General features: G+C 42.4%; 1 protein-coding gene across 2 annotated transcripts in view; it reads left to right on the plus strand.

Annotated features, from left to right (window-relative positions):
- Window positions 1-15,769, plus strand: part of CHL1 (cell adhesion molecule L1 like) — a 121,847-nt gene that overhangs the window by 61,264 nt on the left and 44,814 nt on the right. The window contains exons 3-5 of one of the 2 annotated variants that reach the window (XM_051627558.1): window positions 5,863-6,051; window positions 7,990-8,095; window positions 9,706-9,896. In XM_051627558.1, coding sequence (XP_051483518.1) covers window positions 5,961-6,051; window positions 7,990-8,095; window positions 9,706-9,896 — 388 coding nt within the window. In that variant the 5' untranslated portion in view covers window positions 5,863-5,960. Of the gene's footprint in view, window positions 1-5,862; window positions 6,052-7,989; window positions 8,096-9,705; window positions 9,897-15,769 lie in introns of those variants that run through there. The other variant, XM_051627559.1, reaches the window with a different exon arrangement.

Raw genomic sequence — 15,769 nt, forward strand, 5'->3', positions numbered from 1 at the left:
AAAGTTAACAAATGATCCTCTGCTGAGCTGAGTCAAGTCCAGGTAACATTAAATGAGTTGAGCAGATAGACCAAAATGGGTACTAGTGAATTATTTAGTAAGTTTAAATATGTTGTGTTGCCAGAAACCTTACGCAGTTCCACACTGTTTTTAAAAACAAACTCCTCCAAACTTAAAAGGAGTCATCCAGTGGAGCAGGTTGGAACGTGTAAGGAAAAAAAGCAAAGTAAAAGCAAAAAAGTATTCAGATACTCTAGTTTACAAGAAGCATATTGGTGAAATGACAATAGGGAATCCATGTATGTATTTTTTTGGGGGAAGCTTGTGCTTTGGCAGCGAGCACCGAGGAAGGAGGCTTCACATGGGCAAATGTCAGCAGATAGCTACTGACAAGCAGATCATTGGTACTGATTAAAAACCACATTTCTTTTGTTCTCAGGCAGTGTCTGTGTGTGCAAGGCATGCAGGGCCTTAAGAAATATGGTCCTTGCATTCTGTGTTTTAGGAGTACAGTGCTTCAGCTGCTGGATGTATGGAGCAAATCCAGTCCCGTCTGTCACATTATTAACCATTTATAGCCAGCTTTTAAATTGTGTGAGAGCACAGGCTGTCATCTGCTGAAGCTTCAGGGGGATTGAATTTTAGGATTTTATTGGGAAAAACTGGGAGAAGATAGGGATTATCTGCAAAATTTGATAGATGCTAGCTGCCTTCTCCTGAGGCTGGGAGATGCTTGTACGCCTTTCAGCCTCCACTCAGCTCTGGGTAAGATCTCTGACAGAAATGGCATAAATGGAGTTTCCACAAAATCAGCACAAACGTCAGACTGAGCCCTTGGTCACATCTGAGCAGTAGCAGAGCCCTGGCTTGGGGACAGGCACAGCCATCCCCCTGCTGTGTCTGCCCACCCAGGGACATGCCCTGCCCGCCAAAGTCTGGCTTGTCTTCCAGAAAATCAGGACCCGACAAGCTAGGCTCCCAAAATGCCTACTTATGTCTTAAAACCTTGTCCCAAGGAAATTAATTCTAATATTTACACTGTTTATTGTATTGAATGTTTTATTGCTGCTTGTGCTAGAGTAGAACATTTCAGAGCTTCGTGTACGTATTTCTTTATATTAATTCTATGACATTTTTATGGATTTTTTGTGCTTTGAAAGACTGCAAGACTGATGGATTACAAAATTGGGAGGGCATAATACTTGCAGTCATATTTGAAACCGGTAAGTTTTGTGAATTAATGTTGAAGTTGTTTAACTCACTGAAAACTTTTACTTTATATGTGCTGCCCAATAATGTTTATAAAGTCCTTGGCAAGATAAATAATACATGAACTTCTTTCACTAAGCCTCCTGGGAGCAGAACTGCATCTAAAATAAAACCTCTTCACGCCTGTGTGCTACAGTCTATTTAGAAATATTCTACCATGGAAGGAAGAGCATCTTTCTGATTTGGATTATTATTTTAATCACCTCCAGCATATGCATTTTGGGCTGCTTTTCTGAGAACTGGCAACATCCAAAAATAGGTGATGAGGATAGAGTCAAGTGAAGGTTATCTTCCCCCTGGTGCTAACACTGGGATGTCAAAAAGCTGTCAGGTGCCAGCTGACCAGGGGTGGAGGTGGAGGCTTTACTCCTGGAGCATTGGTGCTCACTGCTCACCAAGCTGGACACTGGCCGTGCTGTCCAGGGCTCCCCAGGGGCTGGGCAGGTGAGATGTGCTTCACCCTGTGACTGTCAGCTGTGGGTACTTGCCCACCACCTCCTCAGCCAGGCTAGTTTGGGATGCGAACACTTTTTACTGTGTCTGGGATTTTTTCTTCTGTGATTGCAACTGAGAAAGAGTTTGAGTACTTCATTAATCTCCTGTCCGATGTACTCATTAACTTGCAACATATGGTATAATTAAATAACCACATTTTTATTTCTCCTGCCAGGAAGCAGTTTTTTCCCAGAGTTTTGTTCTGTTTTTCCATAAGCTGAGTCACATGGAAGGCTGCAACTTCTGATTACCAGTGGCTTTTATTTAACAATCCTGTGACATTTATGTCACTGCGAAATTGAATCTGATTCTAGCTAATGAAAAGGCCAGTCCACAGCACCAGTAGTAAGCTGTGGGAATCCAGTACTTCCATTAAGAATTGGCTGCACAGAAATTTATACAAGGACCAAATCTTACATATTTTAAGAGGGAACCAAATAGCTGAGATTGGTACCATGCTTAGTAGGGCAATATAATTTCTCTTGGAAGCAGCAGACAAGTAATCTGGGAATTTTGGCTGTCATTCTGCTACTATTTGTGAGCAATTTTAATGTAGTAATTGCATGTAGGGAAAATTTTTCACTAGGTTGATGAGATAAAGGGAAATTTCTTTTTTTTTTTTTCTTGTTAAGTTGTCCAATATTTTTATTACACGCTTCTGGAAGCAGTGGTATACAATCACAGAATCTGGAACTACTTTGCTCCTTACAAATCCTGGTATTTTGAAAGATTTGCCCACTTTAAGTCAAAGGCAGCTCATTAAACAAACAAATGAGCTGTCCTTAGAGCAATCAGTATTTACTATTAACTGAACAGCACAGTAAATAATGAATTTCAGGTAAGGAAGTGCAGATAAGTATTTGCAGTGAATTCAAATTACTTGAATTCAGCCTGAGGCAGAGGAAAATGAACATACATATAGAAATGGAGGGAGGAGGGGGAAAAGAAAAAGAAAGAGGAGGGGTTGTAAATGCAACGTTTGTTGTAGTGTTCATTTTAATTCTTTGAACCAAGGAAAGGCTTTCTCTGGTAACGTTTTGCCCCCTCCCTGGTACAAGGGTTGCTGCATTTCCCCATGTGAGAACAAAGGGGGATGTGGGATTCCTGGGAAAAAGCAAGGGCCTACAGCAAGCTCAGAGACTGATCCTGCATACGGGCTCAGAGAGCAGAGCAGAGGTTTTTACCAAGTTCAAGATTTTGCAAATTGCTCTCTGGGACTCACCAGACCCCAGGAGAACATTGTACTTTGGCACCAGCGAGACTGGAACCTGCTTGGAGCTGCCAAGTGCTTGTGCAGCTTCCTCTTTTATTTTCCCAAATCACCTCAGTGGTTAAATTGTTCATTGGCTAGGAACTCGCACAAGATGATAAATTCTGGGTTGGAGCTTAATCATTATAGGAAGGGAAAGATTGTGCTGCCTGAAGCTGGGGTGCACAGATGGATGGGGTGTCTGGAGGATGTCTGATACTGCTCACTTTTTACAAGGGCAGGCAGCAGGAGAACAAGGGGTAATGGCTTTAAGTCAGAAGAGGGGAGATTTAGATTAGGTATTAGGAAGAAATTCTTTGCTGTGAGGGTGGTGAGACCCTGCCCAGGTTGCCCAGGGAAGCTGTGGCTACCCCATCCCTGGCAGTGTTGAAGGGCAGGTTGGATGGGGCTTGGAGCAGCCTGGAATGGTGGGAGGTGTCCCTGCCCAAGGCAGGGGGTTGGATCTGGATGATCTTTAGATCACTTCAACCCAAACAAGTCTGTGATTCTATGATGTAGGAAGGGGCTTGGGGTTATTTGGGTGCTGGAGATGAGAGAGACAGCGGGTGATTTAACCAGGGCCTCTGCAGTTTCAGCTGAGCTGTGGGCCTGAGGCATGGTAGGACAGCCAAGTGTGTGACAGCCACGTGAAACACCTAATGCTTGGCAGCCCTGTCTATACATCACCTTAAACAAGGTTAATTGCTTGACACAGGTCTCCTTGAGGGGAGGATATATGTCTCAGCTTGTCTGTGTGCTGAGGATCACCCTCTGACCAGAGCAGGGCACGGAAGAGTGGCCGGCTGAGCGAAGCGCATCGGGGAGCTGTGCATGAAGCGTCAGCCCCCTCAGGAACTGCTGCTGCGCCCAGCACAGCCAGGGCAGCTCCTCTGGTGGCCCCAGGGCTGCCATGGACGGCGTGTGTCTGGCCGGACAGTTATGGTGAGGTAAATCCCTCAGCAAAGATACTGCTCCTTGATCCACAGCACCCCAGGGTTGTGGAAGTTGCCACAGAAGAACAGCAGAGGTTGAACGCGGCTGTGGGGAGATTTCCGAGTGGTGCACCCTGTGCACACGTCCAGCGAGAGGGCCTGGAGCACCCGCTGCTTCCCGCCTTAGCATTCCACACAGGGAAAGGAGCGAGGAGCTGGACAGGCTGAGCAATGACAGCAGCCTGCAGAGGCAGGCCCTGCCCAGCCACGCCGTGATGGATATGCTTTTTATTCACCACGTTTCTTCTTTGCTCTGTGTCCCTTTGTTAAAAAAAGAAAGCGGGAGATGATGGGTTTGGTTAGGGAATTAGGCTGCTTTCCTGTTTCTTCTTGATTTTTAAACTGAAGCTTTGTAACATTCATATGAAAACCCCTTCTTGCTCCTCAGTGTTAGCTCCCCTTCCTCTGGTTGGCATCCTGACACTGGATGCTCCCATCCTCAGAGCTGTCAGCAGATGACGGGGACAAGAGGGCTTTGTTACCACCAATCTACCATCTACAAGTGGCAGCACGGGTTGGATTTTTGTGTGCCTAAATTGCAGTTGTGTGGCTGGAGGGTTTGTTGTCAGAGAGTCTGTTTCACCATGGGTGACACAGATTGATCTGGACCTGAACGTCTGGCAGGGGCAAGGCAGCAGAGCCTGGAGGGGGGGATGTCCCTGTCCACTCTGTCCCCTACAGTGCCCTTCTTGCACTTTCCCTCTCAGGTTTGTGAGGAACTAAGCAGATCAGTCAGCTGCTTCCATCAGCAAACACTGCCTAAGATGCTTATAAGACCTCTGTTTTTTAGCTTTTTGTTTCTAAACAAATGTGATGATAGTGTCTGTCTCTTGTCCCCTTGTTGAGCAATTTCAATTTGCATGCTGGGATTTCATAGAATCATAGAATCATTAAGGTTGGAAGAGGCCTTAAAGATCATCAAGTTCTAACCCCCCTGCCATGAGCAGGGAACCCTACCACTAGACCAGGCTGCGCCAAACCTTGTCCAGCCTGGCCTTAAAAACCTCCAGCATTGTAACTTTGTCCTGAAAATTGCCCTCTTGACAGCTGAGGTGTAAATTCTCTTGAGACTGATGTCCTGTAGTTGTCTGTGGTAGAAGATGCAGACGTACAAAATACATTTTACCGTGGTTAATGTTTCACTGAGATCTTGTGAATGACGGTGACCACTGAAATCCTCTCTACACCCATTTTTGTAGAATTCTCTCTCCTCTACTCCTCTGTGACTTACACTTAAATGCTCATTAGAGCTGAAAATGTCTCCTTTTGGCAGCCATCTGACATTTTTGCCTTGTAATGCAGAAGCTAAGGATGTAAAATGGATTGTGTAAAACCTACATAAAGTAGTTCTGGGATTATGAAGGAAAAGCAAAGGTCTCATGTTTTGGTCCTGAGTAATGAGCTAAGCTAGGCTGTGTCCTTTTGGATACATAAATGAAAGATTAAAGACAAATGAGATTTATAAACAAGGTCATTAGTGTTCCAAATTTCTCTCGTTAGATCTCTTAAATTACTTTCCAACTTACGCAGCTCTCATTAGAGGAATTTATGAACCAAAATGACTACAAATATATCATATTTTATATCACCCCTACTTTTAACTGCAAAACAAAAAATAATTATATTTCTGTGTTTTAATGGATTTGTACTTTTTTGCATGTAGGTTGTTGGGGTTTTTTTTAGAAATTTAATAGAGACCTTCCAAAGCCAGGGGGTGGGGAAAGAGGAGAGGAAATTGTACCACTTAGTGCAATTTGTCATTTAGCTGCAAATCCTGAAGCATCACTTTTATGTAGTAACCTCTTTAGAACCTTGTTGATGTTGCAAGCTAAGGTGGCTGTTTCTTTTCCTCACTAGGCTTTCAGTTTCCATCCTCACATCTGATTTGAAGTGACGGTGAGAGGAAGCATAAGGGATCTCTCATTCTGTTTGGACTCCTTGTTTACAGAAGAGTAATGGAGATGCTATTAAGCACAAAAGGGATCACCATATGCCTGTTTTTCTTTGTATTGAGTTTGGCAGCAGCTATTGAAATACCACTATCAGGTGAGTTCTAGCTATTTACTGAACACTTTGCTGCTTTGTTTTCACATCCCTTATTTTTTAAAACATTTCCCCAAGGAAAGAAAATATATTAAATCCTGCTTTTCAGTTGTTCTATTTTGAATTTAATCCTTACAGAATGTGGCCTTTGAGAAATTCTGGTGTGATAAAATGTAAGCTACTTGGTTTGGGTCTGTTTAAATGTAGGAGCAAACTTACCTATCTGGTGTTTGTGATCCAGCACATAGCTTAACTCTGAGGGTTTGTTTCTGTCCTTCACATAAATTCCTCATTTTGGCTCTGAATCTCCCTGAACCTTGTTTGATGTACATATACCCTTACTCACTTGCCATTCAGTCTGAAAAAGGAGCAGGTGGATGTCTCAGGGAGTACATTGGTCCCCAGAGCAGTATTTCCTACGCCTGGTATCCTGCTCTGGGAGCTTCTCCTTTATCCCTCTCTGGTCATGCATTCAAACTGCCTCTTTTACATGGTCCATGTGGTTTCAGGACATGTGTAAAATATGGGATGAGGCCCATGGGGGACAATCCAGTGAAAGGCAGTGGACCCCACTGCCTGGAGTACAGCCCAGACCTCCCAAGCTTTGCTTTTTTTCAAACCTAAATGGACCAGGAGGATTACAAACTAAAGGGTTTTTTTGGGGGGAAAACCCCAGAACAAAACAAAACTCAACAGTGTTTGGTTTGGAATTAATTATGGTGGGGATAAATAAACAAACAAGCAAACCTAAAGAAAGATAAATGGAGGCTCTTCACAGAGCTTTGGGTCCTGTGGCCTCAGTGTAGGATACATCCAGTGCCAGGGAATTGTGTGGACCTGCCATGAGTCTGCCAATAGCCCTGGCTGCAAAGGAGAAGGCAAACAAGCAGGTTTACAGGATATTTTTCTAAACCTACCCAAACTTATTAGCATTTGGAAGTAGAAGTTTTTTTGGAGGAAGGTACCACAGTGGCTCCTTGTGTTTAAATAAAGCAAAAGTGGAGCTGGGCCTGTAAAGTGCAGGACAAACTGTCTGGGCATCCGCTGCTTTTAAGTACCTACACAGGGGAACCATCTTACCCTTAGTTTGCTTTAATGAGGCATTTTATATTTTAATAAAAAGGAATTAGGTTTGATCAGTGAAGCTGGTGGGCTTGGAAGTGTTCAGCTTTGAGATCACATGGTATGGCAAGACACCACGTTTCACTCCAGCTTTGAGCTTCTTGGACTTAAAAGAGAAACCAAAGAGCATGTTAATTTTCTTCCTGGCTGTTTGTAACAATGTGATGATCCTATTATCCCAGCTCCACTGCAGGGAGTGTTCTCCCTCGTGCAGCTCTGTTACACAGATGTTTGCAATGCTTAAATTCCCTTAGGAAAAAAATTAAGTTAGTGCAACATCATTGCATGACCGTGGGACTGGTAATGGCCTTGTGGTACCCTGGGGGGGGGGTATTAAGTCATCTTTGCAGTCCATGGGTTTCCTGGCAATTTTATCCAGGATGGAGAAAGCAGTTTGCTACTTCACGTGTGTAGCTGTTTGTGGATTTAAAAAGCCAGTTATTGACTGAATACATTTACCAGTCCACACCCCTGTGCTTTGACTTTTGCTCTTGTTTCAGCATGGCCCCAACTCTCCTCTGCCCTGGGTGGGTTGGTCACACATGGACAGGTGTGCTTTGGATGCCTGGGAGGGTCTGGCTGAACATGTCACTGCTGTCACACCTTCCTCTGCCAGCTGAGAAAATACAGCGTTTGGTTTGGGGAGCTAAGGGCATTGTCAGTGCCAGGAGGATGATGATGGTCATCCTTTATTTTAAAGCAATCCTCACCCTCTGCAGGAGTAGGGCAATCCAGTCATGGTGCCTTTCAAAGAAAAGACCTGAGTGCAGCCCAGTTTTGCATGAGTGGCATCTTAACCCGGTATCTCTTTGTGTTCAGTTGCGCAGCTTCCCACAATCACAAACCAGTCCCGCACCCAGGTTGCCTACCCTTTTGATGAGGACTTTACAATCAAGTGTGAAGCTAAAGGGAACCCGCAGCCCACGTGAGTACTTCTGTCACCTGCAGAAGGTGGAGCCAAGAGATGGAGCCAAGATGTCACCAAGCAGAGATGGAGCTTGCTTTTAGCCTTTGCCACTGCTGTGGTTTGGAGTAGGGGAGGAATAGCTGATGTACCTACTCATCACCTAAGACCAGGTTAAGGTTTGGGTTTCCATTTAAGCCATTCAGCTTTTGCTGCTCCACTCCCCCTGTGAATAGATGCCAACATGCCTTTTCCTTGCTGGGAGATGTTCTGGTTCTCTAGCATGTGCCAAGTTGACCCAGTGATTTAAAGAGCTCGTCTGTGTTGTGCTGCAAAAGATAGGAGGTGTGTAATGGGAATCAAAGGGTCCCAGCTGTCTTCTGCATTTTCCACAGCACCCCTAAAAATGCCAAGCACAGTAAATCCTGTGTTCATTTGCATTTTATCAGATACATTGTCTGTACCTGACATCATCCTGGCCATGGTAATGTTACAAATATACACAGAAGGAGTCCTTCAAATAAATATCCAGAGATAAGCTTCATGTGTTTTACACCAATGGAAAAAAATAAAAAATATTTGTAATGACAATGTGATTAACAAAAATGTAGTAAGACTTCCCCTGCTGGGTGTTGCAAAGGCTAAATTAACAACTGGCATACATGTAATTTATACTCTTTAATCCTTTTTTTTTTTTTTTTTTTCCTCTCTCTGCAATACAATTTAAACTTGCTTTAAGAAAGAAAGCAGTTTTTATTTTGATATCAAGATTATTTGATCATTTTTAATTGAGCTCTGAATGGAGATTTGTAGTATGAATAAAAAATGTCCTTTGTTTCACTGTTTGCCAGCAGATCAATGAAGAGTTTTCTTGTGTATTTAAATGTATGTGGCAAAGCTGGTCAGGTGATAGGAACCTGTATTCCTCTCCATACAGTCCCAAAGCAGTTTACATCAGTGAAATGTCAAAACAGAAATTTATTTTAGCAGTCATTAACTCTTAAAACATTGCAAAATGTTGAAAAATCTGCAAGTTCCACTAAATGTATGCTGCACTGTAATTTTCACCTCTCTGCTTTTGGATCAGTTCAGCCCCATTTCAAGCCATCTGAGACTTCCAGATACATAAACTGTGACCAATGCTTCAGAACTCATCAAAATCATGGCACAGTAGCATCAAAACTACAAGGGATTCTTTGTCAAGACCAGGAGGAACTCAGTTGAGTCACCTCAGTTCTTCCTGAGTTCTACCATGGTATCTCCAGTGGGAATTGCCCCTGCCAGACCTTACCTGTCAAAGAACCAGCTCTCCTACAGACACGGCGTTTTTGCAGACCTCTGCTTCCTTTCACTGAGTGACTCTGGCTTTCACAGATGGTCTCTCTCATTTTTTGTCCTTGCCTTAAGCTTGGTATTCTTATTTCATGTCACAGTCAGTTATCTAAAGTGTCCAACAGAGAGACATGCCCAGTAGCTAACACGAGTTCAAGTAGCACAGTGGTCATTTTACCACCCAACTTTGTCATCTTATATCAAAGTTTTTCGTTTTAACAATTGGACCCATATTTACCACTGGTTTTGTCCCGTAGTGTTTGTGACCTGTCTTTTGTAACACTTGTGTTATTTTCCAGCTTCAACTGGACTAAAGATGGAAAACCCTTTGATTTATTATCTGACCCACGGATAACTACATCTAACAACTCTGGAACATTTGTGATCCAAAACCATGGAATCATCACCCATTTTCAAGGGAAATACCGTTGCTATGCATCCAACCGGCTGGGAACTGCCATGTCAGAAGAAATCGAGCTAATTGTTCCAAGTAAGGGCTTTTCCTGTGCTTTTATTTTTGTTCTTAAGGTGAAAACTGTTTCCTCAAATTAAATTATTTCCCTTCATTCCTGGTTTCGAGGACAGAAAGCGAATCTGAGCACAGGAGTTCAGACAATACCACTGGACTATCAAACCCCTTGTGTGTTTCCAGGTGCTTCTGCTGACACTCCTTACAGACTTGAATTGGATAAATAATGTATATGTTTTCCTGGACATATTAATTTGGAAAACATTTATTGTTTACTTTTGCTTTCTGAGGATTGTCTCTCTTGCTTTGCCTCTAGAGCATGGGTTAGTGGGTGAATTAGTATAAACTTTTCAATAGCCATCTCAGGAGAGCTGAATGCTCAGTGGCAGAAAATGATTATTTGCTTTGACTAGACTATTTAAATGCCTTTATAAAGCATTTTCTTTCCCTTGGCCATTAAATCCATAAGAATTATTTTCTGATTTGTATTTGGCTAGAGCCACTATTTGCTCTTGTGAGGCTTCCTCTTCTGATGCTTTTCTCTTTCTGCAAAGTAGAAAACCTAAATATTGATGAGACTTGTAGTCTGGTAAATTCTCCATCTCATCTGGGCAGAGACAATTTGTTTGTTAGCTGATGCCAGCATCTCATTTGAAAAGACAGAAATTAAAATATTTGGATAAATAAAAGAAATAACAGAGAAAATGGCCAAGTAGTGCTCTCAGTTATTGAAAGATATTAGCTGCTCATGAGAGAGAGAAATAATGGCATAGATAATGAAATAGCTTTAGAAATATATTAAAAATTAAAAATGTAGTAGGCAATAAAGGGATAGGAAGTTATTGTCAGAGAAAAAAAAAATTGTTTGACTCAAATCCCTCTGAGAAAGTGTTGTGAAAGACATTTTGTGAGTTTGGGGGAAGTCTTGAGGTAAAGCTGAAACAACCTCTCTAATAGTGAAGAAATTTAATTGATAATAAATTAGCAATCATGTGATGCTTTCACTTTCCAAACACTTATTGGAAAGCAAATGCTGTCAAGAGTCATAAGACTGTAATATTTCAGCTTGGCAACTGTGACTGAGTGCCCAGAAATTGGAAGGATAATATGGTCTCCATCTCAGAGCAAGGAATATGAAATCAGAAGCTGGGGGAAAGGGTGGGAGAAATAGCGGCTTATTACTGCAAAATAGCAACCGATGCAAATGTTGGAAAGCTCAAGGGGAAGTGATCCAATCAACTGGGAGTTCATTAGTCTGATGTCAGCAGTGTTCAGGGTTTGGCGTAAATACTTACAGGGAGAATACTAAAGAGCTGGAACTGAATGGAAAAGGAGCTCAAAATGTAGTTGTGAAAATTACTGGTCTCAGAAATGTGTCCTTCAATCATTAGCACAGAGGAAGGGCAGAGGGGGAAATGTGTGATTTTAAGGACCAGGGTTATAGAACTAGAATGAAATTTACTGATATGTTCAAGGCAATGATTAGGACAGCATTGGTGCAACCAGCCTTGTTTCAGTGGAGGTGGATCACCTCCAGCAGCATAATATCCTGATACTCTGTTGCTGCTGAACTAAAAAAGATGCTTAAAAAGGGAAAACAAGAACAGGTTTATGTCTGTATCTGGGATTACTCAACCTGTACTCAAGGCAGATAATTTTTGCTCTTAATAAAAAATTGTCTATACTAGCTTGAGTAGGTGTTAAATATACTGAGGGTAGGTAGCAAGAAGTTACTTCAGAAGTTAAAAACGTTTTTTTTTATCAAATGGGGGAGAGGATTTTAAGTGCTAAAATGCAAAGTTCTAATTCCGGAAAATAAATAGTACAGATAAATGAGAGGGATTTACCTGACACCCACATGTTTTAAGGCACATTTATTTTTATTTGTACTCTTCTGCCATAAATCCTTCCATTTAATGGTGCAATATAGATGCTGCAAATTAAATGAGGATTCAGAGAGTAATAGAAGACACCTTTGATTTTCTAAAGTGCTTGGATAGTCAACAACTCTGCTCGAGTGAGAGAGAGCTGCTGGTGTGCAAATCTGCTGTAGATGAGGCAATCAGTGACACAGAAGAGTTGGGGATAAATTGCCTCTATTCACCCTCAAGTTTTGCAGCAGGGACTGGTACGCGTGAGATCACTCCATGCATTCATGATAACAGCACAGAGGTGGCAGGGCTTTGCCAGCTGTATTCAACGAAAATGTGAGCTACTTGGCAAGTCACCGTGCCAATGAAGGGAAGAAAAACCCAGCCAGTCAGACTAGGCTGGTTTTCCTCATAAATTACATTTACACTGCAGAAGGAGAATGCTGGCTCTGGAAGGAAAGGAAGGTTGCTGCTGAAAAGGAGAACAAAAGACTGTTTACTCATAGTATTCATTCCAGGAAAGCAATAGAATTGTCAGCAGAAATTATCATTAAATCTCACCTCCATAAAGAAAATACCACACCTCCTCTATATATAGTGACATTGAGGAGAGTGGTGAAGAATGGGGTCTGAAGAGCTCTGTATGTTCACATCATTTACAAAGTCCAGATTGGTACAAGATAGATGCAGCATGAAAGTGAATTCACATGGTGAGAACACAGACCTCAGCTACACTCCTCCTGTATTTGGGAAATCTGTTGCTTGAATTGCTGAGTAGGCCCAGTGCCAGATGAAGGAGAAAAAGTACAGTTTAAAATTCTTTAATTAACTGCAGTGTAAAAGACTCTTCATGGTAGACTGCCTTAAGATTTATGCTCAGTATTTCTAAAGCTGTTGCTCTAAAAGACCGAAGATCCGAGGATATAAATGTAGCCTACACATAAAATTGTCCAGAGTGCAGATGGGAATATTCTGTAATCATTAAAGGATACAGACTGATTCTGAGCTAGGAGGTCTCAGAAACACGCTTTGGGAAGGCAGGTCAGTGTAGCCTAGTTGGAAAATAAACCAAAAGAGAGTCACTCACTTAGACTTTGCAGGAGGTGGGAATAACACTTAACACCTCTTTCCTCCTAAACCAGTGTCCCATACCTTTGACAACTGTTCCAGCCATCTAAATTGTTGGGATCACTCTGACTGTTGCCAGCACCCATCGTTTTGGAAAGGGTGATAGAGAGGGATTTACACAGAAAAAAAACCCAAAACCCCACAACATTTGCCGGCACTGATTCCATCATAGAAGCCTCTTTGAGAGCAAGTGGGCTGACAGCCACGCTCTTCCAGGCAGCCAGACTTTCCTAACATTTTCAATTTAATGCAGCAATTAAAAAAAGCCATAAATAAGCAGGATCATATCTCATCAAAGGCTGTAGTGAAAATTCCAGATGTAACTACTGCAGGTGCCACACGGATGAGAACAGGGAGTGACGCAGGGAGTTGCGCGCTGGGAGCTGCCCAAGCTGTGTTCCATACATGACTCTTATCATGACTGCTGTGTTGGGCTGTTTGCTGCACTAGATTAGCTCCTAGTTAAGTGTCTGGGAATTCCAAGGATATAGACATTCCTTCACTCTTTCCGCTTCCCCTCACTCTTGCCTCCTTTAAGGACTTACTTGCATGGAAGAACTGAAGAATATCTATGATGGGTCAGGCTAAGTGTCCAGCTAGCCCAGAACACTTCTCCAGCAGCAGCCACAGAGAAGGTTATAAAAAAGACCTGGTGTGTAGTGATGTTTTCTTACAACAGTTTCCCAAAAGATTTGCTCATTTCTGATTTACCATCATGAGCTGGCTCCCATTTCACACCAGCTAGAAACCAGCCACAGGGGTCTTGAGGACTTCTAGTTAGCTGGAGAAACCAATTCAGATCAATTTCTCAACCCTTTACCCAGAAACATGTAAATTATGGGATGGACTGAACTCCATTCTCACATGAACTGCTATAAATTGCTGTGCCTGGTACAGTTACAGCTGTGTGAAGCTCGTGTAGTAGGACAAAAACTAAGCTGTAGGACAAAACGTTCTGTTAGGTACCTGAATAAATCTGGAGCAAATCTGCTGGGAACTGGAGTACCCCAGCTCTGCTTGCTTTCTTTTGGAATTTATGCTGCTAAGCTCAGTTGGATTTTGTATTGCATTGTGTTGGTCTCCCTCCTGTTTGCTTTTAGTTGAGATACTGCATTTTCTGAACTGGTGAGAAGCAGGAGGGAGTGACCCAGCCTCCTTTCTGAAATTTCTCTCAGCCAACCTAATTTGCCAAGGGTATTTCAGCCTAATCACGAGACCAGTTTGGTCATTAAACTTTGAGTCACCCCAGGGATTAAGCAGAGCTGGGTTCCTTATACAAATTACTCTGGACACTGATAATCTTTCATGAGAAGATGCACTGTAACTCTGATTATTGTGTGCTGTACAGCATCCACATTACAGCCTTGTCAGGAAATAATATTTGGGCAGTGAAGCCCCTCCCAAGACTGTTCTGTGGGCTTTTAGAAGATGTCACCACCAGTGAGATGTGCAGGTTTTCATCTTCCCTATGGCTGTTTCATCCATTGAATTGCTTGTGTTCAGAGAGCCATCCTGCTGGTGCTTCAGCTGGCCTTTCTCAGGGTCATTAAATAATGTTGTTCTGCTCCATATCATGGACAGGTGAGAGGCAGCACTTGGGGCTGTGCTGGATTCTCTGTCCCCTCTCATTACATCTGTGTGTGGTGATGATTGACATGACAGTTTTAATGGTATTGCTGCAAAGAGATCAATCAGTTGTACATTTCACAGTGGCCATGTGCTGCATTGATAACTCTGTACAGTATTAAACACTTCCATGAAACAATTAATATCGGATGATGCTTTTGAGCTTAATTCAGCTGTGATTGTTTCTGTGATCAACCACAAATCAGTAGTGATTGATTCTGGAATATCCACTAATTAAAACAGAGGAACACTGCAACAACAAAAAATATATATTGCCTACATCAGCATGCTGAAGACAAATGTGCAAGAGCCAAAGTCTAATGTGATTTTAGCTCCTTAGTTTTAATAAGCCTCCTAATGCAGAATTGAGAAGCAGTTCTTTTTCCAGTCTTTGAGACCAGTGGGACTCCAGCAAGAAAATTTGCTTGTCAGAAGGTTTGGCTCAGGTATTTATCATGGAAGTTGAGTTTTCCTCTCTTGCAGAACTTGAAGGGTTCAAACCACTTTGAGTTATGCATTCAGGAGAAAATCAGTTTTCCATGTTTTTCCCTATAAACAAAGGGAAATAAATCAGCATGGAAGAAGCTAGCAGCCCCAGCCATCTGTGGTTCAAGTATTTATTCAAGGTGGGTTCAAATTACTGCTTCCCCTAGTGAAGTCCAGAAGCAGACATTTGGGAACACATTGGAGATGGGTGCCTGCACTGTCAGCTGATGACACCAAGACCATGATTTTTCACTTTCCCCGGGTGGGACTTAGTATATTTTTGTATAATTCTGTGATTACTGGCTACAGAAATGGACTGAGAAGACTAGGGGTTATGGCACCCAGCTAGGATATTGGAGACCCAGGTTAAGTTGTGCCAGATGAGGCAGAAAATGGGTTTGAACAAGAGTTTCCAACATCCTAAATGAGTGATCTTACTGTTAGACTATTTGCTGGTCTCTTTTGTTTAGACAGAAATCCCTTATCCTACACCTGATCCAGCTTTCTTAAAGTTTTGGTGAGAGTGCTGTGCTTTTTGGGAATAAGTAAGCTTTAGATCAACAAACTGACTTTTTCCTACTGAAAAGGGTTCCACCACTCCAGCAATCTGCAGATGTATTTTCCAGGGCTTGAAGACTGAAGGTTATTGAATGAAATGGATTTGAAGGTATAGTTCCCTTTGTTATCTGAATTTTGCCCTACAGGGTGGGTAGTGCTCCTTAGCTCCATTCTGCCTCTCCTAAGAATTCATAATTTATTAATAATCCTCCTGGAGATATAATC

Source organism: Apus apus, chromosome 9, assembly GCF_020740795.1.
Source record: "Apus apus isolate bApuApu2 chromosome 9, bApuApu2.pri.cur, whole genome shotgun sequence".
Lineage (NCBI taxonomy): Eukaryota > Metazoa > Chordata > Aves > Apodiformes > Apodidae > Apus > Apus apus.